The sequence below is a fragment of the Cydia fagiglandana genome, chromosome 14 (assembly GCF_963556715.1).
Source record: "Cydia fagiglandana chromosome 14, ilCydFagi1.1, whole genome shotgun sequence".
Taxonomy (NCBI): Eukaryota; Metazoa; Arthropoda; class Insecta; order Lepidoptera; family Tortricidae; genus Cydia; species Cydia fagiglandana.
The window spans coordinates 17,120,590-17,148,226 of NC_085945.1; the positions used below are offsets into that span (position 1 = coordinate 17,120,590).

The window sequence follows — 27,637 nt, forward strand, 5'->3', positions numbered from 1 at the left end:
GATCAATGAATCTAAAAGAAGAAGTCCATAATTGAAAATTGAAAAGCGATCTCCCCCCATTCTTTCATAGCATCCGGTATTAATGAGCCACAATCGCCATCGATGCAAATTACCTTATCTTTCAAATCGCCATAGAGTACAGGTGGAATTAACAGCCATCGCAAAATAAACCTTAGAAGTTTTCTAATAAGATTCAATGTGAAATGGAAATATCTTACCGGTTACTTCAAAGACAGTTAACTCCAGGATGTGAGATTGAAATTCCTGATCAGACTAGTAATAAACTTACTTTGCTTTAAGATTTTCAAAAGAACGAATAAAGAAAGCGGAGATGTTATTATTAAAATCGGCGCCGACGGAATAAAGGGGTTTATTTAAATGACAACCGCCATTTTGTTTTTTAAGAGTGGCCGACAAATCTTTGAGTTTATGGAGATTTAAATATGGAATGTGTGGCCGGCCAGTATCGATGACATTGTCGTGATTGTTATCGTTATAATGGTTATTGTCTGTGGCGTATTCCGCGACGACTTTTAATTTAAAAATCGAATGTTTTTTTTGTGTTCTGTATTTGAATCGTGTTCAACGGTCATTCGTTTGGATGAGGGGTCAGGGCTTTTCATTAACACTAATCTTGGTTTAAAGAGCGATAACTTAAAAAATATACTTATTGCTGTCGTCGCCATATTAAATTGGTTCGAGAGGTTCGAGAGGTTCGAGAGGCTGTTAGTAAGTATCAAAATAAGATTTTCACGATAAAATTAGTTAACTTGCAAACGCTAAATGGAATTTAGGTTAAAAAATCATGTTTAATACTACCTAAATCGTAAACATTCGTTCACCATTCAATCTTTGATTGTGTTATATCACCGTTCAGTCTGTTGGATAGACAAAAGCTAGTGTTTACGCGTTCCTATTTAGACGTCTGGCAACACTAAACAGCACTGTTTGTTATTTTATTAAGTGTTCTAATACGAACATTTATTGTAACCGGCCAGTACTTCACAAAGAATTTCCCTCTAACTTCACAAACCTAGTATCTAGTTTCGTTGTTATTTCAAAATTGAACTTTAGTGTGTAAGAATTAAAGTTCTGTTTGCGAATGGAGGAGCTAATTAATCATGAGGTTAAGAGAGTCGGTTATCTTATTTTGTTTATACTATACAAGTGTTTCTGTGTATTCAAACTTTTTTATATCTTCTATTCTTAGCGGATGTATTTTGGTCGGCCTCTTCAGTGGGATTGTATAAAAATAAATATTTAGTTTTGACCGCCGTTATATTGTAGGGAAGGTTAATATCATTGTAAATAGGCGAACGCGTTGATTGATATAAATGCGGTTAGGCCCATTTTGGAAAATAAAATTGGTTAGTCTCTCTGTTTACATGCAAGTAACTGATGTTTATGTTCGGTTTTAGAAATGCTTGTTACAGTTTGGAAAATTACATGTGAAAGTAAAATATAGTAGATAGCACTAAATAAGTTCTTAGAATAAGCCACTTGGATATCATGCAATAATCCTTTCCATCCAGAAAATTGAGTTTTGCTAACTTATTATGAATTCTAGTGGCATTTGTTAATTAACATTTGACTATTTTATGAAAATATAACTGTTTATAAATGTTTTCACTGTTTTCAGTGACTCATTATTTGTTTTTCAGAATTGCCGGCAATTTGAATATCGGTGTATTCGGTTAATACCTACCTATGTAGGTACTTTAAAATTCCGAAGGTCAATCATTCAACAAACCAATCAATAAAATGAACTAAAAACAATAAAAATAGCTCCACTTAAATAGCGCATTGTAAATGGGTACCAATATATCCGCAGTAAAGGCGCAGACAGACGGGTATACAATGATTTGTCAGACGCGACGGCCGTCACTCCGCGTCGTGTGTTAACCACTTTATGTTGAAACGATGTGATGACGGAGGGGCTCACATTGATATGTTTTAGTAATGTAAAGTTGTATACTTTGTGTAGTTAGTTTATGTAGATTCAGGGTAGTTGGCAGCATAAGCAGTTTACCTACACAACTAGAGAATAAATACCCTGACTAGGCCTAATGGGTTTATATACTCATACTCATAATCTTTATTGCATATCACATTGTATCTTAACCTATTACATAGAATTGTGTACAACATGACACCCTGTAGGGCACAGCAAACAGTTTATTCAAGAGGAGATCGAGTTTTTTGTATATGCATTTGTGCTGCCTATCCTGTGCCATAAATTTGTGTTTTGGGTCATAAAGGGTTTATATTATACATACATACATACATACGTACTAATCTATTCATCATGTGAAGAGACTACAGACGTTACACTTATTGGCTAAAAGCTGGCCACTGGAAGGTTTGATCACTTTTTCTTTATTATCATCGTCAATCCAATGATTGAATGGTGATGAAGGCCAATGCCTTTGCGTCTATTCCAGACGATTTATCATCATCAGCATCATATCAGCCAGAGGACGTCCACTGCTGGACATAGGCCTCCCCCAAAGAGCGCCACAATGACCGGTCTTGCGCCACCCGCATCCAGCGGACTCCCGCTTACGACGACGACGGGTTTAAATGATTTATGGAGTAAGACATTATACCTGAAACCCAAACCTGGACGGAATTAAGGAAACGCAGGGATGCCCAGCCCCTCTCGGCTTCACTGACTTATCCTACAGGAAAGGCGAGCCAATACGTGTAGGCAGGTCGGCTGCAGGAATCTGCCGCTTATTTCAGATTAGCGCCTTACGGAAACTCTATTGCGGGTTTTATTTTGGAGTATCCTTCTCCTAGATTGGATTGCAAAGTTGCAAATTGCAAACCATTGCCAAGAGGACCATCTCCCCTGTGACGAAATAACTTCTTGCTTCGAGTCGCCTCGTAAGACACCCTTATCATATGTGGCGAGTTCTTTCTTATATATGATATCTATGTCTAGTATAGTATCTATGTATAGTAGATATCTTGTATTCTACCTATCTAGTATTTACCTATATTTATGATTAGTGCTTTATAAGTGAGAAAGTACAGTTGTAGGTACACTTCGGATGAAGACATCAGCGGACCAGTCGCAAGACGTCTAGCAGAGCATGTCTTTCATGTGATATGATGCAGAAATCTACTTCTGTTTTATTATATTTTTGTATTCAACCATGATTTCTCTTCATCTGACATTGTACACAATTCGTAGTTAAAAAAGATTATTTCACAAGAAAACTGCGTAGTTTTTACACAAACTGACAACATTCGTGTGAATATGATATCTGCATGAAGTGTTTATGATTAATGATTTAGTGTTTTCCGAATTTAAAAAAAAGTTTAAAATAGTTTGTGTTCTAGTACACTTACGTCGTTTATACAATTTAAAGGGTTGGTTTATTTAAATTTTCGAGGGAACATTTGTTTTTCCTAACTATGACGTGTAAAATGGAGTAAATATCTCTGTTTGTTTAAAGAATGACCTTGTTTGTGTTTCTTTGATTACATATTATTAATACACTGTATGTATGTCTAGTATTAGACTATTATTTCAATAGGTAATGTATCCATTTCCTTATTCATTAAGGTCATAATATATTATCATTATTCTGCATAGTAGGAATGTTTGAGAAAATACGCCATTATACTAAAATTCGTAAAGTAATCGAAACTTCCACTTACACGTAACATGATAAAAATTTTCAACAGTAAACTTTTTGTTATATTATTTTTTTCGCGTCCAGGAGGCGTCAAAAATAATAACATTAACACCTCCCACCCTTCCTTATCCCTTAAAAAAACAAAAAACTGCCCTAACCCCACCCCTAAACAAAACCTCCAAATTGAATCGCATTTACTTTCAAAAAGAACACCTCATAAATCATTCACAAGAGAATCCAAGATGGCGGCACAAAGATAAAATGCAAATTGCCCGCCAAAAGCCACAAAGGCATAGACAAACTCGAGACTGCATCTCGTTTTGCATCTTACGTCGTTACCCGGTTCCGGACGCGCTTTGCCCGGTTTTTTGCCGGATGCTTGTTACCCGGCCCGTTAGCTTGAGGCTCCTCCAATTATATCTAGCTCAAACTGGTTGGAACTGGTTGTAACTTTTTAATTTTTTCGGCGTTCCTAGGGCCGAAGCTTCAGTGCGAATTTTGTTGGGATATTGAGTTCTGAAAGCTTTATTATGTTTCCAATTGGCAACTTTTCGATTATTCAAGAACTTCAAGGTGTTTAGCGGTAGCCTAGCGGTAAAGTATGTGGCTTCCAAAACGAAGGTTAAAATTTTAAACCCGATGCATTTGTAGAAATGAATTTTTCGGAACATAACAGTTGAGTATTTGAATCAGCTCTTTATGAAGGAATCATCTGAATTTCACATCTGAGTAGACTATCAAAGACTTATGGGAAGTCCGTAATCCGCATTAAACTAGCGGACACTGATAGACATAAAACTAAGACAAGGTATGTTTCTGAGATGCAGATCAGAGAGATGCAGATAATAGGTATTGTCTGTGAAAATCCGATTTCAATGTATATTAAGTGTTCCGTGAACAAAGTTTTGTACGGAACACTAAAAATGAAAACTCTTTTACTATTGGTCACAATGTGTGAAACTCCTGCTTAGTGCCGTTTAGGATTTGACCACAATATAGTCTCAAAAAGTTTATTTTCGTCATATTCCGCAGAAACACTTGAAATCCCACTATTCTGTCCACATTTTCTTCACCCCAGAGATTAGGCCGCCGGTCCATTAGCGACAAAGGGCAGGTGTTGCGAACGGTAAGCTTTATTAATATTTTCTTTTTGCGGGATTCGCACTTGTCCGACCTCTATTGACGGGTACAAAGTATTATGGTATGAGTGGAAAAGTAATGCTTTTGGAGAAATATGTTGGAATTATGCTATTGTGATGTTTTGTTTTCGGATTTGGTTTGTTTCATGTATGTATTGTGGAATAAAATCGCTGGCCCAATATTACAGGGTTCTGTGTTTCACTTTTATCGAACTGTTTATACCTTGAAAATGTAAATGAACCCTATAATATTGGGCCAGCGAAATGGTAATTGTAGTTCTAAGTTTGACTTATAAAATACTCAGACAAATGAAAACGGTTCACATTGTATGGAAAGTTATATAACTTATATACAATGTCACTTTTATTAGCCCATCGGATATAATTATGAGTCAGTTTTCGAATCTGTCTTCTGGTGCTCTTTGCCTTCATAAAGAATCGAAAAATAACATTGGTACATACCAAAAGTTTTTCTTGTTTTTTTTTTACTATAAATGGTCTCCTTGAAGTTAACTCCGCTATCCATGTATTTCCCTATTTTTGACAGCAATATTGCCGATATAGGATGTTTAAAATTTCACAACGCGCTCCGAGATCGCTCTAATCTTTCTTATAACTTTTTTTATAATAAAACGTGTTTCCTAGCATTAACGGCTACCGGACGTGGAACCCTTTTGTTATATCGCTCTTTCAAGTCGATGTTAATATACAAATATTAAAAAAGACTCAAGTCACACGAGATTTGGATTAAAAAGTAGCATTCTGACATTGGTGGATGGGGCAGATTAGTTTTTGATTTATAGATGTTTCTTTTTGAATGGAGAGATGAAACAAACACATTTGTACCGGATTAGCTGACAAAGTAAGTTGTTAGATTGGTCCTGCAGGAGTTTAGGTAACTAATGTGTGTCTTAGAGAATAGAAAGAAAATTTTCGGCATGAGACACATTGCGTCATGTATCTCGAGTTTATTCATTACATTGCCGCAACAGACGAGGTGTTAGATGTCACGAATTTTCGCGATAAAGTACTGAAACGCCGTACAAATGCATATTCTATTCTCAGCAAAATTAATATCAAAACGAAGCTCTCCAATGTTTGCACCCAACACGTACTTAGTTTTTTCGGCCATCTGACCAAAACAGGGCCAGATAGTCTGGAAAAGCTCATGATCACTGACCGCATGGCAACTTGGCAAGGAAGCGTAGGTCTGGACGTATGGCCACGCGTTGGATGAACAGACTAAAGCCACATTATAGGATAACGTACACCAGGCCCAAGATAGTCCTTGGAAAGCGCTGGTGAAGACTGTCTACAGATGTCATGTCTGTTATTCATGAGGATACGACAAAGAAGAAGATGCGTAGAAATATTACGATTATTCGTAGATACCACCAATGTATAGGTAAAAGCATTACCTATAAGAAGTCAACCTGCGTGTTAATAAAACTATGTAATTACTAGTTACACCAACTCGCATTTCATTCCGCGCTCTTTACTTCATTGCGATCCGCAAACTCAAAACGATGTAAAGTACATAAACACTGCTGAAACTCAGAACCATGTAAAATGCGGCTTGAATAATAACGCTACAAAAGGCCTTCTTGAATTGTTGCGGATTTTATGGATATTCCTTTACGATTTCATTTTAATAAGATAGTTATTTCTATCTACTATTTTAGAAATATTCACGTTTTAGTGAGAATAAAGAGCTTTTCTGGAAAAAGACCCCAGGGTCTGTTACCTAATTCCAATACCTGGCAAGGTAACTGCTGCTATCTGACCCTTTAAGAACAAGAAAAAACAAGGTATTTTGGTTTTCTTACGACGTTTCCTTTGACTGATCGTTGACTTCGACCTAATATCAAATGAACATAATGATTCCGTACATAAGTTAGGATTACTTAATTAGTATGAATCAATCTTAGAACCTACGGTGTCTAGTTTAAAAAATGTAGCTACCGTAAGGTAAATTTGAGTTCAATGCACGGGTAGAACTGCCCTTACGGAATACTAGAACAAGAAAGGCATTATTTATATCATCGGAATATCCACAACATCCCCATCGCCATTATTTCCACTGGCTAACGGAAAACAAAAATAAACATAAGAGCACAGAATAAAAGAAAACTGGAGTGGGACGAGCAACCGGGAGGCTAGAGAATCGAGCCAGGCAAGACAGGGTGGGTGGGGTCTGTGTAGCGGCTCGGAATCCCTCAGGGTTCACAGTTTGGCTCTCTTTTGTTTATCGTCAAGTTATTTACGGTGTTTCGAGTGCGTATTTTTAGGTTAGGGATGAGTTCATAATTATGTTATTCGAGTAGGTTTGGAGTATTGTTGGATTGTACAGGTTTTGAAAAGGTTTGTTTTCGGGAATGTATTTTCAGAATGTATCATTACGATTACATACGGTTTAAAAAGTATTTATTTAGTATTTAGATTATTTTAGTATTGAATTGTTTTTCACGGAAATTTATTAAGATTTTCTTTGAGCACGCTATAGGGTAGATCATATTAATATACATGTCTTCATTCCAGAACTTTAACTAGCTATTTTAACATTTAAGGCATTATCGACGAATATACCTAGGTACCTATAGGTTACCTATAGTTTTGCCAGTCAAATAGACAAGTTGGATTGCCTAGTGTTGACTAAAGAATGGTTAAACGCGCTTCAAGACTAATTATTTCTTATCTGCACATTTCTACGGTACTTCACTGCATAATTAAGTATCAATATCACACTTTAAGCATCATTAATGAGAAAAAAAAATATCGAATCGACTTCGCCATTTTGATTTTCAACCGGAAACCAGAACAATCAAACTACTGCGCTTTCAAACATTCGCACGCCGCTAACTAGCCGACATCAAAGTGTCAACACGCCAAACGTCATTAGTTGACACGTGGCTGACGTGGCGCGCGCGCCGATGGTATCGCGATGGCAAATCCGACCGCAGGGTTTACAACCCCTGTCGCGTTCCAATTGCTTAACGAGCAAAATTGAGATTTATTTGGGCATTTTAACGTTCTTCGTTGTAACGCTATTTTCGTGTAACGACTTTGCACAAATAGCGATAATAAGCAGAGTTAGACCAAAAGAAGTCTGCAACGATTTTGATAGCACAAACACGGCAAAAAAATCACGTTTGTTGTATGGGAGCCCGTCTTAAATATTTATTTTATTTTATTTTTAGTACCTGTTTGTTGTTACAGCGGTAACAGAAATACATCATTTGTAACAGTTCATGAGTTACAGCCTGGTAACAGACAGACGGACATAGCGGAGTCTTAGTAGGTAATAGGGTCCCGTTTTATCCTTTGGGTACGGAACCCCCGCCGCATTACTATCGCGATTATAACGTTCATTCCGACACTTATTCTATCAAGGAATTTGACAGATACAGCGGCGACAATGCACCTTTGTCATCTCTGAACTTCACCTTTTTGCTCTGTTCTTAATCTAGCAGTCTTCATGTGAGCAATTGGCCCGAAGAGCCAAAGGACCTAGAAACAGGTTTTGTTTTAATACCAGCCGTGATTAGAAAATTGCCGTGAATAGAACGCTTCATAAATAAAACTGTATACCCAAAACAACCAAAATACACCAAGATAGAAATAGCTTTATGAAGAAAAACAAATAAGAAAATGTACCTACGATCATTAATAATAATGAATTAATGATAAAATGTGAAAATTCGGTATTCTAAATTTAATGCTTCTTGGATAATATTGCAAATAAAATTAATCATACCGATAATTTTGTAAGGCCCCACCATAGCCAGAGTTATACTGGTTCACCCGAACTATTCAAGCAAGTGGTATACAACCCCTGGCTATGGGCGCGGGCAACATTTGAACAATTGCCGACCCCTGGCTCAGGGGCGCAGCGGTGGAACAATTAGTTGGCAGTTTTTAAGTGGCGCGTGATCAGTCATTAAAAAATAATAAATTATGACCCTTGTTTTTTTTTTATTCGTACAAAGCTCGTTGAAGAATGATTTTTTTACACTTTATGACGAGGGTTAATTACACTTATTTTGTGATTTTTTTTTTATATTTACCTATCTATTTACAGTGTTGTCTTCCTTTAGCTAAGGTAAACTGAATTTATTTATTCAGTTTAGGTTGCTGAATGACAAATAAAATGAAATAATAAGCCGATTTTTTCAAAAATCTTTTCATATCCTATAGTACATAACATTTTTAAACAGCTTAGTCCCCCAAATATTCTAAAACTTATCCATTATCAGTGTAAATACTGAAAAAGGGACTTAAAGAAAAAACTTTAAGCGCAAAATCGCGAAAACATTAAATAAATAAAGATCTATAAATAATCAAACTAGAAATATTATGTGCTCGACCGACCACATATAATACAACTATAACAATACTACATAGTTAAGTACATTTAGTACAATTTGTATGTGTACGTTGATAAAAACTTTTACGTCATACCTACATTGTTCATTTTAATCTTTTTTCATTTACAAAGGGCTAATGCTCTTATCGTGAACAATGAACATGCAAATCCCAGCTCAATCAAATCTAAAAGCATTATCAGACGTAAAACATTGTTTAATACGGCATAAACAAAACACGAGAAACGCAGCATCATCTCGATACGATCTTTGGTGCAGCGGTGCAGATCCGATTGGGCGAATGTTGCAACCCACAATTGCATTGCACGCATGTTCGCTTTATTTTGCATCTTTATAATATTGGTGTTTTATAAAAATTGTTCACTAAAAAGGTTTACTATCCCTGTCTTTAGACGCTCTGCATGCGACATATGCAGTCATGGAAAACATTTTAGTGGGTTGATAGTTTTACATAAACATAATATATTTTGCATAACTATTAGCCACCGTAAAATGAATTCGACTGAATTTTAAATACCTAGCGGTAGGCCAGTGATTCGTAGAATTTATGGCTATATATTTATAGATTTCGAAATGCAATTTAATTAAAATGATGTAACAGAACATTTGCAAATAATTGAACAGTAAAAAATTTCGTTCTTCATAATAAAAATTCAATTATTTCCTTCACCAAAAAACAACAAATATCCAATTATCTAATGATCAATCTAATACCTTTGGAAATAGACCGCTCATTCTAATAACACTCACAACCAATAATGCTACTCTACGTATCTAAATTGCACACAGTGAACATAGTTACGACATAACGCTTTTAAACCTCAAAAGCACACATCACGGCGTATTACAATACTTGATAAAAACGCCAGATAAACGACACAGCGGGGCGCAGAGGGTCAGCAGAATAATTAAGACTTCTTATTAGCGAGATTTGGAATTTTATGTAGACGGTGTTGTCGTAAAATTAATAAATATGTAGGGGTAAAAGAACTTACTTTTGATGATGTTTTAGTGCTGATTTAGCGAACAAAGATGCGACATGGGCCATTACGTAAATAAAATAGAAAAAATAAAAATAAAAAATTGGTGAAAGACGGGGGAGGCCTTTGCCCAGCAGTGGGACACAATATAGGCTATTAAAAAAAAAAAATAGTTTGGTGGTGATTTTTTACCCGAGGCTCTGCGAGAAACGAAAATCGAAATATCCGCGAGAGTGATAGAGGCATAGGGGTCATCCATTAATTACGTCACACGAATTTCTAGGTTTTTTGACCCCTCCCCCCCTCCTTGTCACACTTGGTCACATTTGGCAAACCCCTCCCCCCTAGTGTGACGTCACATTTTTTCTACGAAATCGCCAAATCGAATTAAGTAAGTACCTAAGTATTATTAATATTTTATCCAAATATTTTTGACAATTTATATTGTGACATGGGGGAGGGGAGAGACACAAACTTTGTGACGTCACATTAACTTCATTAGTAACCGAAAATTTATTTAAATTATTTTATTCGCTGTACATTTAAATAACAAGTTTTTAAAACGATAATCGTTTTTATTCGTTTAATTTTCTTTCCTAAGCAGTTTTGGGTTATAAAATTACTAATATTTAATATTAGTAATTACTAATATTTAATATTACTAATATTTAATATGTAATTAATGGATGACCCCATATAAGGAATTTTTGATTTTCGGGTTTCGCGGTAGGGTTTCTCGTCACAGTGGCAATCAATATGTGAGTCGCTAGGGATTTTAGATAAAGCATGAAGTGGCACATCAAATTACTTGACTATAGTACTTACATGCATACAATATGAAATATTTACAGGACCACTGGAGCATAATCTTACAGCCAAATTTTTTCTTGGTTTGGTTAATAATAACATAATAACAAATAATTACATAATTGTTGGAGGGGTTTAATGACCTGTGTAATTATTTTATAATTGAACAGTGTTTAACTATAAAAAAAATACAAAAACAATCTCTCATAAAATGAAATAATTTAATGACGAAACTTATTGCAATAGGTATAGATTTTATTGTACGCTTGTCCTTGATTTAAAGTACGAGTATACGTTTCTCACATGGGTCTTGTGAAGATATTTGCTACCTGATAATACCTACCTTCTTCTTCTTCCTCGCGTTATCCCGGCATTTTGCCACGGCTCATGGGAGCCTGGGGTCCGCTTGACAACTAATCCCATGATTTGACGTAGGCACTAGTTTTTACGAAAGCGACTGCCATCTGACCTTCCAACCCAGAGGGGAAACTAGGCCTTACTGGGATTAGGCCGGTTTCCTCACGATGTTTTCCTTCACCGAAAAGCGACTAGTAAATATCAAATGATATTTCGTACATAAGTTCCGAAAAACTCATTGGTACGAGCCGGGGTTTGAACCCGCGACCTCCGGATTGCAAGTCGCACGCTCTTACCGCTAGGCCACCAACGCTTTTGATAATACCTACCTATATTGGAAAATATGTAAATGTTCAGATTTACCTTTATTTGCCTACCGTACTCGTACAGCAGTCGCTAAATGTATAGAAAATAATAAACTCAAATGTCAAATTCAAATGACCACCTATCGTTTTAATGAAGCTGCAGGTACAAACAGCCACACTCCTATCTGTACATCGGTGGACCTTATTACAAAAGGTACAAGGTCCACCGATGTACAGTTAACAATGTGGGCGATGGTACAAGATATTTATATACTGTCTACTTATCCTCTAGCCGCCCAGAGACCTATAAAAAGGTCTCCTGTTCCATTCTAATTAGAACTTTGTGTTGACACAATAAAATTTCATTTTGCTTGGCAAGGTTTGATGTATGGGATATATGTACTTCAATGGTGTTTCCACCAACTGTAACGTATTATTAACACAATTAGGTATATCAATCATAATAAATATATGTAGAATATACATGGGAGAGCAGTTCTTCTCCAAGCATACCAAAGGTCCTGGTCCACTTCGACCAGAGCGGCTACCGCGAAAACCGAAAATCGCAAATGGCGGGGATCTTTCTCTTTTACTCCAATGAAGGCGTAATTAGACTGACAGAGAAAAATGCCCGCAATTTGCGAACTTCTATTTTCGCGGTTATAGCCCAGTTATTCTTACTCGTAAGCAGTGGTCTTAAAAGCAAGAGCTAATCAAAACCAGGAAAACTTAAATCCCAGTCATCGGGGCAATCTGCGGATCAGTCGACCGATCAGTCGGGCGATCAGATAACTGGTCTCGTTATTGCAACTCAGCGATGCAATAATTAATTCAGGATACATTGTGCAATCTGTTGTCGATATTAAAATGCATTTTAATGCAACACGGACAGAAGTAGAGTCGAGATATTTAAATAAAATTTAGTTAAATTTTATTTAAATAATCGACTCTACTTCTCTCCGTGTTGCATTAAAATGCATTTGAATATTAACTGTACAAAGAACCAATTAATTTTATTCATCCTTTTTACCAGACTGACGAAAAAGGGATTGTTTTTCTAGTGAACGTAAGCTGTATCTTAATTTCTTTATTGTACCTATACTGTAGCCTTCCATGATCCAGTGGTCCTTTTGATGTCTCACTACATTGGATCCGGAGGTGTCCATTGGTTTCATGGCTGTCCCATGAAAAATTAACATCTGATAAGCCGAAATGTACCTATAAAATAGCATTTTTATGCGATTTCGGAGATGATCTCATAGCAAAAGTTCAATGAGTCTAATCACTTCGAACATTATTGTTGACAATAATAATTCATCCTGTATCTATCCCACTATTGGGCACAGGCCTCCACTAATCCACGAGAGGAGGCCTATGCCCAACCATTGGACCTTCTCGACGACCGGTCGGACGAACCTAGTGGGTAGTGACCCTGCCTGCGAAGCCGATGGTCCTGGGTTCGAATCCCAGTAAGGGCATTTATTTGTGTGATGAACACTAATATCTGTTCCTGAGTCATGGGTGTTTTCTATGTATATAAGTATGTATATATCTATATAAGTATGTATATCGTCGCCTAGCACCCATAGTACAAGCTTTGCTTAGTTTGGGGCTAGGTTGATCTGTGTAAAGATGTCCCTAATAAAAATAAAAAAATAAAATTCTAATTAAAGCGTAGAATAAATGTTGTGGTGGTTGCGTCTCCACGCCTCCCCTGTTACAGCCGCTACACACATTAGCGATTCATTTTGATATGTCATCGTAATGCCAGCCCCTCGCACTTTTATGCTATCCTTAGATAATCGACACGGGAACATTTGTTCCATCCACATTGTTAACTATTCCTCAACCTTATTTCTAAGGCATTACAGTTCAACATTGGTCAATAAGTAAGCATTGTACATTGTTAACTATTCGTCAACCATATTTCCAAGATCTTAAAGTTCAACATTGGTCAGTAAGTGTACGCAAGCATTGTTTTCAATAGTAGGGGTTTTGCCGAGGTGATAAAACGATGTTTTTATTTTGCCGCGATGTAAAATGTAAATTTTGTATCGGTTGTAAAACTTGGTCGACCTTGTGCTTTGTTGTGTGCTCTTATTTTCACTGTTTTTAATAATATACGTGTTTAGAGTTAGACCAATACAAGTCTGCAACGATTTTGATAGCACACGCAGTGCAAGTGTTATTTAATACGTCTGATTTCATAGAAGTTTAAAATAACACTTGCACTGCGTGTGCTGTCAAAATCGTTGCAGACTTTTCTTGGTCAAATTTTACGCGTCATATTTTTATGCAATATATTGAATTAGACATCTGACATCAAATTTAATCATGTGAATTAAATCCTAAGCAAACATTAAAATTACATTTTCATTTATTTAATTATACTTTTATTTCAATAGCTGCCATTAAAGCCGACCACTGACTAACAGGCCGCCGGACGATATTGGCCTGTCAGTTAGAACAAAAATTTGACAGTTCCGAACAACTGACCGGCCGATATCGTCCGGCGGACTGTTAGTCAGTGGTTGGCTTAATAAAACATATATTTACGCTCTTTATCTTTACGCTCTTAATCACATCACCACTGATTTATTAAATCTTATTAATATGAGAAACACAACTAATCTCGAATACCAGCTTAATATTAATGTAAACATAAATTCAGGGAAATGTGGATAATTATAATCCAGAGACCTACGTTGAGCTAGGCAATGATCCATCTGGACATAAGAATATGTCGACCAATGACATTTTATTATGATCCCACTGAAAACATGTATAATAAAATTAGGCCAAGTTATATTACACGCATAAAAAGTACTGTTACCAACCTGAAACCTGAAAGGCCAATGAGGGTTACCGCGATCGAGATTTTCACTAGATTGCAGCACCGTGACGAGAGGTCTTTTTGACAGCTGCTGTCAAAATCCACCATTAAAAAACATGATTTGTGGATTATGACAGCTAGACCTCTCGCCACGGTGCTGTCATCCAGAAAAAAACTCGATCACGGAAACTCTCATTCATGCACTCGTCAACATTTAAAGTCTAATGTTAAACCAATGTAAGATTAATTTTTTTTTATGTCGAATTAGCGATATTAATTGAACGTCTAACTGAAGTCTAGCGGATGTCTTATTTACCTCTACATCTCTGGTTTAATAACTGATTGAGGGATTCAATCAATATCAAAAAAAAATATTTTGGTCAATAAACAACTCTTAGTTAAATTAAAAAAGGGGTTTAATTTGTAAACTAAATTTAAAAATTATAGGGATATATTAAGGTTTTTACAGAACTCTAAAGAAAGGTTCCTTCCTTTCCACTGAAAATCAGCGTCATGGCTTGCCGTGGCATTATGCTGAGTGGGGATCCTCTTTAGCATCTTAATAGTTTGTGTAATTTGTTTTGTGTGTTATTTCCAAGATGTTAAATAAATGTATTTCTTCTTCTTCTTCTTTCTTCTTTTATGGATGGACAGGAAAAAATATGGATTTTGCTATAGGACTCGAAGGGTTAATGTGTTGTTGAAGGCATTTCTATGTTGCTCGGTTTTTTATTCAAACTTGGCCGTTCACACCGTCGTCTAGATTTCACCCAAGATCTTGCATTACGTCAATGTGACGTCTGTTTCATTATACGGATTTCCATCTACGCAAATGAAACATCCAATTTTATCCTTTATTCCCACAGTTTAAAGGTCATAATAGTTTAATATACAGGGATTAAACTATTTTGATATCGACTGTGGGTTTTTAAATTATGTCACGGTATGTCCGGTCGTCAGTTCTAATCTCATTGTGAGTAACTCCTACATTTCCAACGCGTTTTGTTTGATCTTGATCCATTTCATCTTAATATCGGCTAAGTAGCTTGTCAATTGTGGACGAGATTACACAATTTGGTCGCCGACAAATTATAGATAAGTTAGAATTTATAGGGAAAAGTGGAGTGGTTTTTAGGGTTCCGTACTCAAAGGGTAAAACGGGACCCTATTACTAAGACTTCGCTGTCCGTCCGTCCGTCCGTCCGTCACCAGGCTGTATCTCACGAACCGTGATAGACAGTTGAAATTTTCACAGGTGATGTATTTCTGTTGCCGCTATAACAACAAATACTAAAAACAGAATAAAATAAAGATTTAAATGGGGCTCCCATACAACAAACGTGATTTTTGACCAAAGTTAAGCAACGTCGGTAGGGGTCAGTACTTGGATGGGTGACCGTTTTTGTTTGCTTTTTTTTTTTGCATTATGGTACGGAACCCTTCGTACGCGAGTCCGACTCGCACTTGCCCGGTTTTTTTAATGTAATCTCTTCTCCGTTCCGGTGGATTACAACCAATGGTTGACACAAAGGCAGCCTTAAGGACGACTCACGTTAGACCGGGCCGTGTCCGGGCCGGAGCTTCCGGCGCTTACTTTTCTATGACATGGCAGGCAAATATATAATGCTTTCCATAGATAACAATGTTGATGTCGACGAATAACTAACTTAAATCTAATAAAATAGACTCCTGAGGCATTGTACAAAGGATGCTGGCGGCATTTCCTCGCTTCATCGCAATACTGATACGTTGTGCGAGGCAGCCGCCAGCTCTTCGATCACCAGTTACGTCAACCAGACGCTACTGAATACAAAATTGAATTATAATAATCTTCTAGATTATCGTTTGACGTTCGTATTGTTGACAGATGGCCGTTATTTATATCGGGATCTTTATTGATCAGATCGAGACGCCAAATCACGCCCAACTGTTTCTATTGGCAAAGCTTCCATTGTCACAGAAATACAGTGGAACCTCGATAAAATGATCTCAAGGAAAGTGCTAATAGTGGATGAATTCAATCATTTAGAAATTATAGAGCTAAAATAGAATCTGGTTCGCGAGTATTAAAAATTAAACGTACTGTAACGTAGTACATTTTTCTAAATTTAAAATAAGTATTTTGGGTCGATTTATTATTAAAAGAAAAATACCTCTTCTAATTTCAACGTTTTTAACGGTGTCCAAAACATAACAACATTGATTGCATTTCTTTGCATAATCTGTTGCATTCAGATGCACCTCTCGATGCTTATCTGTTGTCGGGGTTGTCATATGACTAAAAATAATTAAAACTTGAGATATTTATGTTGTCACTCCAGGAAAACTTTGTATGAAGTAGGTATGATTTATTAGATAAAAAACAATTTTGATGTAAAACAAAACATAGAAATTACAGACTTACAAAGTGGCTCTGAAATGAAACAATATTAGATTAAATGGTAAAAATATATTTCTTAGGCTCAGGAGTGATATTGTCTAAATAATTCAGACAGAATTTTCGTGGGATTTGTGTCTTCAAGGGACTGCCACCCTATTACCTTTTGTTAGGGCTCTCAGGGACTCCATATTGGAGATCATTCGAGAATGATATGCACATTTGATTCGGGACCCCCTCTGGGGACACTCGCTCGCAAGAGCCCAATTTGTGGGAAGGCCACACTTTCGGCATGGTGGTCTGAAAGATGGAAACGGCTTGAGTCCTTCGGAAGCTCCACTGAGTGAGTAGAAATTAAATTTCGTGGTGATCAACTCCACAATGGCGCGAGACGTTGTGGGTTTGTTCTTAACCAAATTTTGGTTCTTTGCAGAGAGACTCCTGCTCGAGGGAAGGGAGCGCTCCGCCAGAAGGCTTAGCAGCTACCAGTGCGGTGAGCCAAATTTCCAATGGTTTCATCTCTTTTCTAGAGGCCATAAAGGGCGAAGGCTAATACAACCTTTTCTCGGTTTTCAGGAGCCGGGATTTATTTACTGATTTATTCATTCATTTATTTCATTCGTTGAGTAATTTATCTCAAAAGCTTCAAAAATCCTAGAAGTCAATTTAGTTTTGGAGACCTCCTGGAGCGAAGAATTTAAACACGCCATCTACCTCTGCCACGTCATTTTGGTACCACGTGCGCGGCCCCTGAGCTCTACGTCTCCGCTCAGCATCTAGCTTCACCGGGGAAAGCAGCCTGTCACCCCGCTGCATCTGAGGAACGTTTAAATTCTGAGGTCGGTCCTTTCCATGATTTAATTTAGTAGGGCATCAGCGCCAGCTGCAAAGTTTAGAGTAAATTTAGAATTTTGAGCAACCACTAAAGTAAGATAAAGACATTTGAAAATCCTGGTACATAGTATTTAGTATAAAATAAATTAGTTCTTAAATAAGTAGAATTCTGTGTGAAGCTTTATCCTGGACCTGTTAAGCGGCCCAGCTTTCCACTGAGCTAAGTTCTGAAATTAGGTGTCGTCAAATCAAGTTAAAGGTTCACATAGAAGTCAACAAGTTTAGATTTATCAACTAACATTCCATAGGCAAGATATTTAGGCTTAAATAAAGTTTCTATAATATAATTTGTGTTCACCTTTTTCATCTCCCAAAATAGGTTCCTATAGCAAGCAATTTAGACACCACATTTTTTATTAAGATTTAATTTCATTTTTTTTGTGCTAACGTGCTATAGCTTTCTTTGAACAAGCCGGAGCTTTGCAATATTATTTAACCCCTATAAAATAGTACGTTTCACTGGCGCCCTGGGTATAAACTTGCTAAAGGAATCTTGTGAAATTTCATGTACCAGGAAAGTTGTGAAATATTTACTGTGTTAATCACCTTTTTGTTTAGTCTTGGTTGCTCTCTATTCATTAAATAGTCTTTAGATATAGTAATTTGAGGATTTGATTGCAATTTTGCTGGTTTGATGCAATTTATTTGATGTTTTTTAGAAGAGAAAGTGACAAGCAATTTTTTGATTTTTGAGGTTATTGCCAACCGTAAAAATAACGTGGTTTTGTACTTTGCACCAAGTACATGCTAGGAAATTTCACTCATTTTAGATACTAAGATTTAATTTCAACATTTGTTTTAGATTTGTGTTGCTTTTATGCGTAAAATTGAAATTTAAAAAGGTTTTTGTGCATTCTTTTGTAGTACGGACTTATTACAAAGATATTCGAATTTGAGAAATAACAATTAATTTCGAGTACTTGCTTACATTTCCCTTAAATTTCTTTAGTGTCAGCTCATTGTTACATATTTAAAGTAAAAAGTATTGAATTTCGTTGGAAGTATTACCTTCTTGGAAGTTTGTGGTATTGTTTGGAACCAATTTCATAGTAGCTTTCACTTTGCAAATTTAAAAAGAAAGTTGACGTTTGAAAGTGTACACCTGTCAGTTAGAAATTATTTTCGGTAGGAAAAATACTTTACTCATTAAGGATTACAGTTACATTATTTGTAGATTAAGATTGGTTTAAAGAAAGTAGTACACTATTTAATATTATTTAATCTTGTTAGAAAACAACATAGTGATACAGTCTGTCCAAATAGGTATGTATTTTATTCCATTATGAAACAGAAATTATTTAGGTAGTCCTCCACTTAAAAATACGTATAACAATCACATATCGTATTTTTCGGCGTCAACTGCCGTTTGCCGTGGAGATTTTTTTATTATTTTAGAATTAATTTGTATTCCTGTTAAGTCCCAAAAGCCCTGTGACTAGGGCTTTTGGGACTTAACAGGAATGACTAATGAATGCGATGTAATTTTGTGTTATCCCATACATATGATACTGAAACATAAATATTGATACCTGCTTTTTTTTTATTATTATGAATGGGCTGAAACAAGATAAGCGTTAGCCAATAAGTTCTCTTGAAATTAAGATTATGACGATATAAATTCTCAATTAAAAGATAATTTGGTTGTCACTTTAGTTGTTTTAGTGTGAGTATTTGATACTTCATTAATCTAAGGATTAACAATGATTTGAAATTAAGAAGGTACGGCTTATCGAGGTTCAACTATGCTAAAATTAGCACCCGTTCCATCATCCCTGTACGCCGGTCGGAAGGCACACCTGTGATGGAAAACAATATATTAAACCGCAGCTGGCATCTTCCATCAAATCACGCATTTTTACATCATCTCACACATTAATAACGCTATCAAAACGCGCTCGAAATGCCAAAACGACGCGCGTAAAATATAAGCACCAGCTACCGCTATTAAATAAAAGTCTTTCTACATTAGATAAATCGCGAGCATCTGTCCCTTGCCGATTGCCATACGTTATGCACAGTTTGTTGTTTTTAATAAAAAGTTTAATCCGTTCGGTTATGACGGCAATTTGTCAGGGCGATGGAAAAACTTGCTCGATTACCGCTATTACGCTAAGCGGCCTTTCTGTACGCTCATTATGTCATGTTTATTTATGCATCTTTTGTTTTCCATTAGCGATTCTTTTTTACCATCCATATTTTATATCCCTATATTACTGTCAGCAGTAAAAGGATGAAACCATCTTTAATTTTGCATTCTTTCCGGCCGTTTTCATCACCTAATAACGTCGTGTCCTGTTCGACCATTAACAGTTCAATGCGTGCTTAATGAAGAGCTGATAATATGTATACTGTATTCGTCAAGCTCTTGGCAATTAATTGAACTTCTTTATTTGTCCGTATGGTTTACGGTCTCTGAGATTTAGTGCGGTCTCGGTTTGATTTGTCGTCGTCTCTTTGTTGTGAGCGACCGTATATTGTGAGGGTGTGGAAGGAGTGGTATCTGGTGAAACGGCTTTTTGAGACAGATTGTTATGGGGAGCGGCGTTTACCGACGCATTTAACTTGGACATAATCGCGATTGTAATTAAGCATTTGTCTGTGTCGATTTTATAGGCGAGGCATTTTTTCATGACATTCATTTCTGCAACGGTTGATATATTCGTTTGTGGTGCCGTTATTATTTGACAGTTTAATATATGTTTTGTTTTGAAGAGAATAACATTCCCGTCATTCTACCCGCTCTGCGTTTTACCTATAGATCCGCAAAATGTACTTAATGTTCCAGAACGCGCTTACTTTCATACTGAAAGGATTTTTTCCATTGTTCCAGAATATCGGCAATGTGACAGCCGAGTTGGAGTTCCAAAGACTGCAGCAGGAGCAACTGAGGAGACAGGAGCTGGTGCGGCGCGGGCAGCATGGTCTGTACCCTGGGCCGCCGCTGTCTCTGCTTCCAATGTTGGAGCAGATGCGGGCTCAACAGCCAAATGTGAGTATTTTTGTTTGAACCTTGTATAGTACTGTTTAAGAGAGTTCCAAAGACTGCAGCAGGAGCAACTGAGGAGACAGGAGCTGGTGCGGCGCGGGCAGCATGGTCTGTACCCTGGGCCGCCGCTGTCTCTGCTTCCAATGTTGGAGCAGATGCGGGCTCAACAGCCAAATGTGAGTATTTTTGTTTGAACCTTGTATAGTACTGTTTAAGAGAGTTCCAAAGACTGCAGCGGAAGCAGAGGAGACAGGAGTTTGTCCGGCGTGGGCAGCATGGGCTGTACCCTGGGCCGCCGCTGTCTCTACTGCCGATGCTGGAGCAGATGAGGGCTCAACAGCCAAATGTGAGTATTTTTGTTTGATCCTTGTATAGTATTGTTTAAGAGAGTTCCAAAGACTGCAGCAGGAGCAGCTGAGTAGACAGGAGCTGGTCCGGCGCGGGCAGCATGGAATGTACCCTAGGCCGCCGCTGTGTCTGCTACCGATGTTGGACCAGATGAGGGCTCAACAGCCAAATGTGAGTATTTTTGTTTGATCCTTGTATAATACTGTTTAAGAGAGTTCCAAAGACTGCAGCAGCAGCAGAGGAGACAGGAGCTGGTGCGACGCGGGCAGCATGGCCTGTACCCTGGGCCGCCGCTGTCTCTGCTACCGATGTTGGAGCAGATGCGGGCTCAACAGCCAAATGTGAGTATTTTTGTTTGATCCTTGTATAATACCGTTTAAGAGAGTTCCAAAGACTGCAGCAGCAGCTGAGGAGACAGGAGCTGGTCCGGCGCGGGCAGCATGGAATGTACCCTGGGCCGCCGCTGTCTCTGCTACCGATTTTGGAGCAGATGAGGGCTCAACAGCCAAATGTGAGTATTTTTGTTTGATCCTTGTGTAAAAGAGAGTTCCAAAGACTGCAGCTGGACTACAGAGGATGGCTAGTTTTTAGTACCTACATAGTTCTTGTTCAGAAAGTCTCGCAATTTGTTGAGATAACATAATAATAAGCAAGATATGTTATAAAATAGAGTTCATTTCCTACCCATTTAATGTGTTTCTTGTACTAGATAGCGGATTAGATAACTTCCTTTAATTAACATGATTCGAAAAACTAATAGTTAACGGTTTTTGATGAGGCAACTGGACAAAGGTTCTCGTGAAATGTCTTTTTCACATTAGGTACCTAATCGTTAGCTCATGTAATTTACTTTAAAGGGTGAGGAAGTAACGGCTATGTAATATTACGCCTAAGGGATTGAATTATTTGGTTGCAAAATGTCACAAAAAAGGTTTAGATTTAATACTTACACCTATTTTTTTTAAACCAATGCTTAAGGAGTTTTACCGCATAAAGTAAACTTAACACAGGAATTTCATTTAGATCTCCTATTACCTATGTAAAAATATGAAAGGTAACTACCTAGGTACTAAATATATAATAAAAAGTATACATATGAACGCTTTATTTCACATCTCAAAAAGCAACAGCTCCATATATTTAGAGGTAGACAACAGGCAGTCGCTAAAAAGCGGTCTCTTCTATACGATATATGTAATAGGTTAAATACTATAATAGCCAGAACGGAGCCAATTTGAGAGCCATTTTAACCTCTAGCCGCCCGGAGACCTATAAAATGGTCTCCTGTTCCATTCTAATTTGAACTTTGTGTTGACAAAATAAAATTTCATTTTGCTTAGCAAGGTTTGAGGTATGGACGGCTAGAGGGTTAACTCATCTTCTCAGCGCTGAAGATGAAAACGAAAGTTGTACAATTATAAAACCGGTGTGTTATGCAAAATGGACCCTGCGGTGATCCATCATCCAGTTTTGGACTATAAAGATTACTTGAAGGTTGATGTAACATCCGATTGAGGAAACTTTAGTGCTGACCGCCTTTTAATTGTTTAACGAAGATGTAACATGTTTTGATTATTAAATTTCCATTTGGAAGCATCGTTAAGACAAAACATACTATAGGCCTATTACTAATCTCGGGTCTCAGGCGATTAGTAAATATGCTTCGCGGTGATTTTCTAGAAAAGATACCTTTTTGAAATGGGACCTTATGGGCCTAAAACTAGTACATATATACAGGTTGTTTCGTACATCGTTTGCCAAATGAAAACGGCAGATAGGTTGAGTCATTTGCTATCTTCTCATGCCTAGACATTTTTAATTTGGCACATTTTTTTTTTTCACATCTATGCCAGTTTTTCGTAAATTTCAAATTTTTACTTGCGTAGTAGTAAAAAAAACCATGGCCAATTTTGTTTTTCTAGGCATGAGAATATAGCAAATGACTCAACCTATCTGCCGTTTTAATTTGGCAAACGATACCAAACACACTGTATAGGTATATGTACTAGTCTTAGGGTCGGTTGCACCAAACTGTTCGTATCGTTAAAGAGTTCGCTAAATTTTTATGTATAGAAAGTTTCATAGTAAAGCGCCGGGGCGCGCCGGCTGACGTTGATCAGTCCGTCAAATGTGGTTGGTGCAACTGGTCCTTAGTCCCATAAGGCCCCATTTCAAGAAGGTATCTGTTCTAGAAAGTCAAAATTTTAATTGTTTAACATAATACAAATTTGCCTAATGCAGCTAAGCTTTCAATCAGTCTGTAGCTACTATACAACACTTGACACTACTTACCAAGCACAAGCCTCTATTGAAAAGACCTTATAAATGCCGCATATATTAAAGTTTTGCCACCCCAAAAACTGACCGCGTGATTTGGCTTGCGCCGCCCCTCGCGGTCCCTCTAATTGGCCGTATAATGAGTCTGACACACTTGTACGTTACGGCCAATTTTTTATGGCACACAAAAGTGTGCCAACAACACATTACAATAACGACGACGATGTAACAATTATTGTTACATCGGCTGCCAATTTTGCTTGCAAAATTAGTATTAGGGCCCGATTCGGATTTTGAAATAGACATCTATTAGATATCGTTTAGACATCACCAAGATACGATAACGATATGTTTAAGATGTAACCTGTCAAATTTGACATTTGCGCGATTCTGGAGATACTCTTGAACGATTTCCACAGGATATGACTTAGAGATCCAATTCACATCTAATGGATATCTTACTCTATCTATAACGTAAAAGTGACATTGGTTGCCCGAATTGGGCTGCAAAAGAGAACTAGTTGATATCTAAACTATAACGTATCTAGAATGGATCTAGTACGTGTCGTTTCTTGTGAATATCTTGAAGTTCGAATACGGCAGTTAGTATAGCAAAATTATTTAATTATTAAATTCTTTTTCAATTTACTTAGACATCCTATTCGATAACAGTCACATATATTACAAACGTAAATAAGTAAACAGCCGATTTGATGAATACTAAAGGATGACACACGCTAGACCGGGCCGGGCCCGGGCCGAGGCGTCCGACATGTCATTTTCTATGACGGCTGATCGGTGATCACGTGGTGCTTTCCATAGAAAAAGATGGGGTTGGAAGCTCCAACCCGGCCCTGGGACGGTCTAACTTAACGGAAAATCCTGTTACTCTATATTCTCGCATTTTCATTCGTTCACCTAAACCCTAATAACGATTTTATCCTTTAAGGGCCACTTGCACCATTCCACTAACCCAGGGTTAAGCGGTTAAACCGTTAACCCAGTGTAAAAGATTTAACCGGTTAACCCCGAGTTTGTGGGATGGTGCAAGTGGCGGTAAGTATCGCGACTTTAGTAAGTACCTATGTATTTGCTAGGTTTCATTGTTCTCATGTTTCTTGTACCTACAGGTGGGTTCCCCCTGGCCGGCGACCGCGCAGCTAGCCCAACTGACCGCCAGCGCGCGCTCCCCCCCGCCGGACCCCGACGCGCCCCTCAACCTCAGCAAGCAGCGCTCCCCGTCCCCGGCGCCGATGATGCTGCCCCGCTTCGTGCCGTACCCATCTGTCCCGGACTCCCCCCAGTACAGCATGCAGAAGGAGGATGATTACAACGCGCAGTGTAACAGTAAGTTTATTATAGCTTTTACTTGTGATGTAACAGTGTAGAGTCCTTCTTTAACACATTCAGTGCCGAAAACCCCACTATCGGGTATTATATGATTTCGTTCTCAGGCTAGACGACCCGATAGTCGGGAATTCGGAATCGTGGTACTACTGCTTTTTATGACGAAATTGTTGTGGCCTGGCGCGAACGTTTTATTTCGCCGGGTGGCAATGAACGTGTTAAAAGAAGTGAACCTGTACGGATATGATGGTCGTTCTTGTTTAAGGTGACAGTCCATTTCCAACGACATTACTGCATTACTGTTCATTTTACTATGGAAATTGACAATAACAGCGACGCGTTCAGTACTAGGAGTGCAGCTGCGGTTAGAAATGGAATGTTACCATTAGGTGACAGCGTGATAAAACGGTGTCCGTCCTTTCTATCCCACGGTGTTAAAAAATGTCAGTTATTTTATCATGTGGATTAAGCAATTCATAAATCGCCTGCTGAACAGTTTTTTAAAAGACGTGCATGTGACATGCCTGGAGATTCGAACTAGAGATGCACCGGATATCCGGTTACTATCCGGTATCCGGCCTATCCGGCCATTATTTTACTATCCGGCCGGATACCGGATAGTGACCCACTATCCGGCCGGATACCGGATAGTAACATTGCTTGATTTCGGAGTAAACAAATTGGATTTAAGAAACAGACACGGTCATATTCGGACCTGTTTATTATTTTAAAACAATTTAATCATTCCACTGACTTGCACGCGCACTCATTACGTACCTAGAAATGAGTCCGCGCGAACGTTTACTAGGAAACAGGTCAAACCTGCAGAATGCGCACCTGAAAAACCGAAATGTAGGTATAGTTCCGCTAGCCGAATATTCGGCGGCCGGATACCGGATATCCGGCCGATGTTTAGGCCGAATATCCGGTATCCGGCCAAACAACTATCCGTTGCATCTCTAATTCGAACGCCAATAGGTTACAATGAACGCTTACTATCAGTTTGTATGCCTTGTGCGCTTGACTACATTTATACAGAGACCTAGATTGTCTGAAATATGTCGCACCAATGACTAAAAATATGTGAAATAAAGCGTAAAAATATTATAGTTTAGTTTAGTTTAGTTTATTTATCACAATATACAATTTTCATACAGGTAAAATATACATACATTTCATCTTGTACTACTAGTCGTATGATGATCGTTTTTTAGAATAATAATAAGAATTATAACCGAACATCAAAATATAAAATTAGTACATAACAAATCAAAACAATGCAAATAGAAATAAAATAAACGTCAAAATGTCACAATAGAAAAATATTTAAAAATAAAACAATGTCAATGGAATAATTAAATCAGTTTCAGTACTACAAAGTACAGATCATAGAAAATGATGTCAATAAGAAAATTAAGAACAAATACTTAGTCTAAAAAAAATAACATAATAAAAACAATTATTAAATATATCTAGTACTGTATAGTACGCATCAATATCAACTAACTAATTATATATATATTTATTTAATTATTTGTATATATTCTTTTACTGAGTAAAGTTCCTTTTCCAACAAAAGGCTCTTCAGTCTGCGTCTAAACGTTTCCTCATTAGTCTCCTTTTTCAAGTCGACAGGTAGGTGTTCATAGTATGTCGGCCCTATGACTCGTGCATTTTTTGCTTGCAGTACTGTGCGACGCGGCACTGTCCGGAGTTTACCCGTACTACGTAGGCACTTACCTATCACTTCCACTCTCTTATACTGTCCTAGGTTTCTCCGCGTGTACATAATTACCTCGAAAAGATACTGAGAGTAGTGTGTCATTATTTGGTGTTCAGAAAACAAGGTTTTGCATGACTGTCTCTGATTAAGACCGAGCATTGTCCGCAACGCCCGTTTTTGCATACGTAACACTCTCTCAGCATCAGTTGAGTTGCCCCACAGAATCACACCATAAGTCATAAGCGAGTGGAAATGGGAGAAGTATGCTTGCCTCAGCGCATCACGGGAAATCAACGGCTTTAGTTTACGTAGTGCGAACACTGCACTACCAAGCCTGTCGCATATACGTATACTTAATGTTAGTATGACTCAAGACAGTTAAAATTAGAAAAGCTTATCTCCACATTCAAATTCAATTAGGTTCATTCTACGGTCACTCACACGATTCAAACTGTGGACAACACCAAACGCGGCGGCATCTAAGATCATTGGAAAACATGATAATACAATTAAAATTTCGTACCTGGTTATCTTGTTATCTGTCAATCCGTCTACTAAACTGGTTTGTGGATCTGACAAAACACTAGTTTTAAAAAAGCAGCCATGTGCGAGTCGGACTCGCCCATGAAGGGTTCCGTAGCAGCAAGTAACATAATAAAATTGCGGTTTACGATTTATGACGATTAAAAAAAAACTACTTACTAGATCTCGATCAAACCAATTTTCGGTGGAAGTTTGCATGGTCATGTACATCATATATTTTTTTTAGTTTTATCATTCTCTTATTTTAGAAGTTATAGGGGGGGGGGGGGCACATTTTACCACTTTGGAAGTGTCTCTCGCGCAAACTATTCAGTTTAGAATTTTTTTTATTAGAAACCTTAATATCATTTTTAAAGACCTAACCATAGATACCCCACACGTATAGGTTTGATGAAAAAAAAATTGAGTTTCAGTTCTAAGTATGGGGAACCCCCAAAATTTACTGTTTTTTTTTCTATTTTTGGGTGAAAATCTTAATGCGGTTCACAGAATACATCTACTTACCAAGTTTCAACAGTATAGTTCTTATAGTTTCGGAAAAAAGTGGCTGTGACATACGGACGGATAGACAGACAGACAGACAGACAGACATGACGAATCTATAAGGGTTCCGTTTTTTGCCATTTGGCTACGGAACCCTAAAAATTGAGTCACCTCTGACACAAACATCAAAGGAAACAATAACCGGTTGCCGA

At 37.6% G+C, this 27,637-nt stretch overlaps 1 protein-coding gene and 1 long non-coding RNA gene across 2 annotated transcripts in view; one reads left to right on the forward strand and one right to left on the reverse strand.

Moving 5' to 3' along the window:
* The window catches only part of LOC134670942 (transcription factor egl-13), a 157,645-nt gene that overhangs the window by 112,145 nt on the left and 17,863 nt on the right, over positions 1 to 27,637 (forward strand). The window contains exons 4-5 of the mRNA XM_063528776.1: positions 20,549 to 20,719; positions 24,460 to 24,676. Coding sequence (XP_063384846.1) covers positions 20,549 to 20,719; positions 24,460 to 24,676 — 388 coding nt within the window. The remainder of the gene's footprint in view (positions 1 to 20,548; positions 20,720 to 24,459; positions 24,677 to 27,637) is intronic.
* Positions 16,882 to 18,904, reverse strand: LOC134670954 (uncharacterized). The gene is made up of 2 exons (XR_010099151.1): positions 18,265 to 18,904; positions 16,882 to 17,707 (listed from the first exon to the last, which is right to left on the reverse strand). It is a non-coding gene; the product is annotated as an uncharacterized LOC134670954 (long non-coding RNA).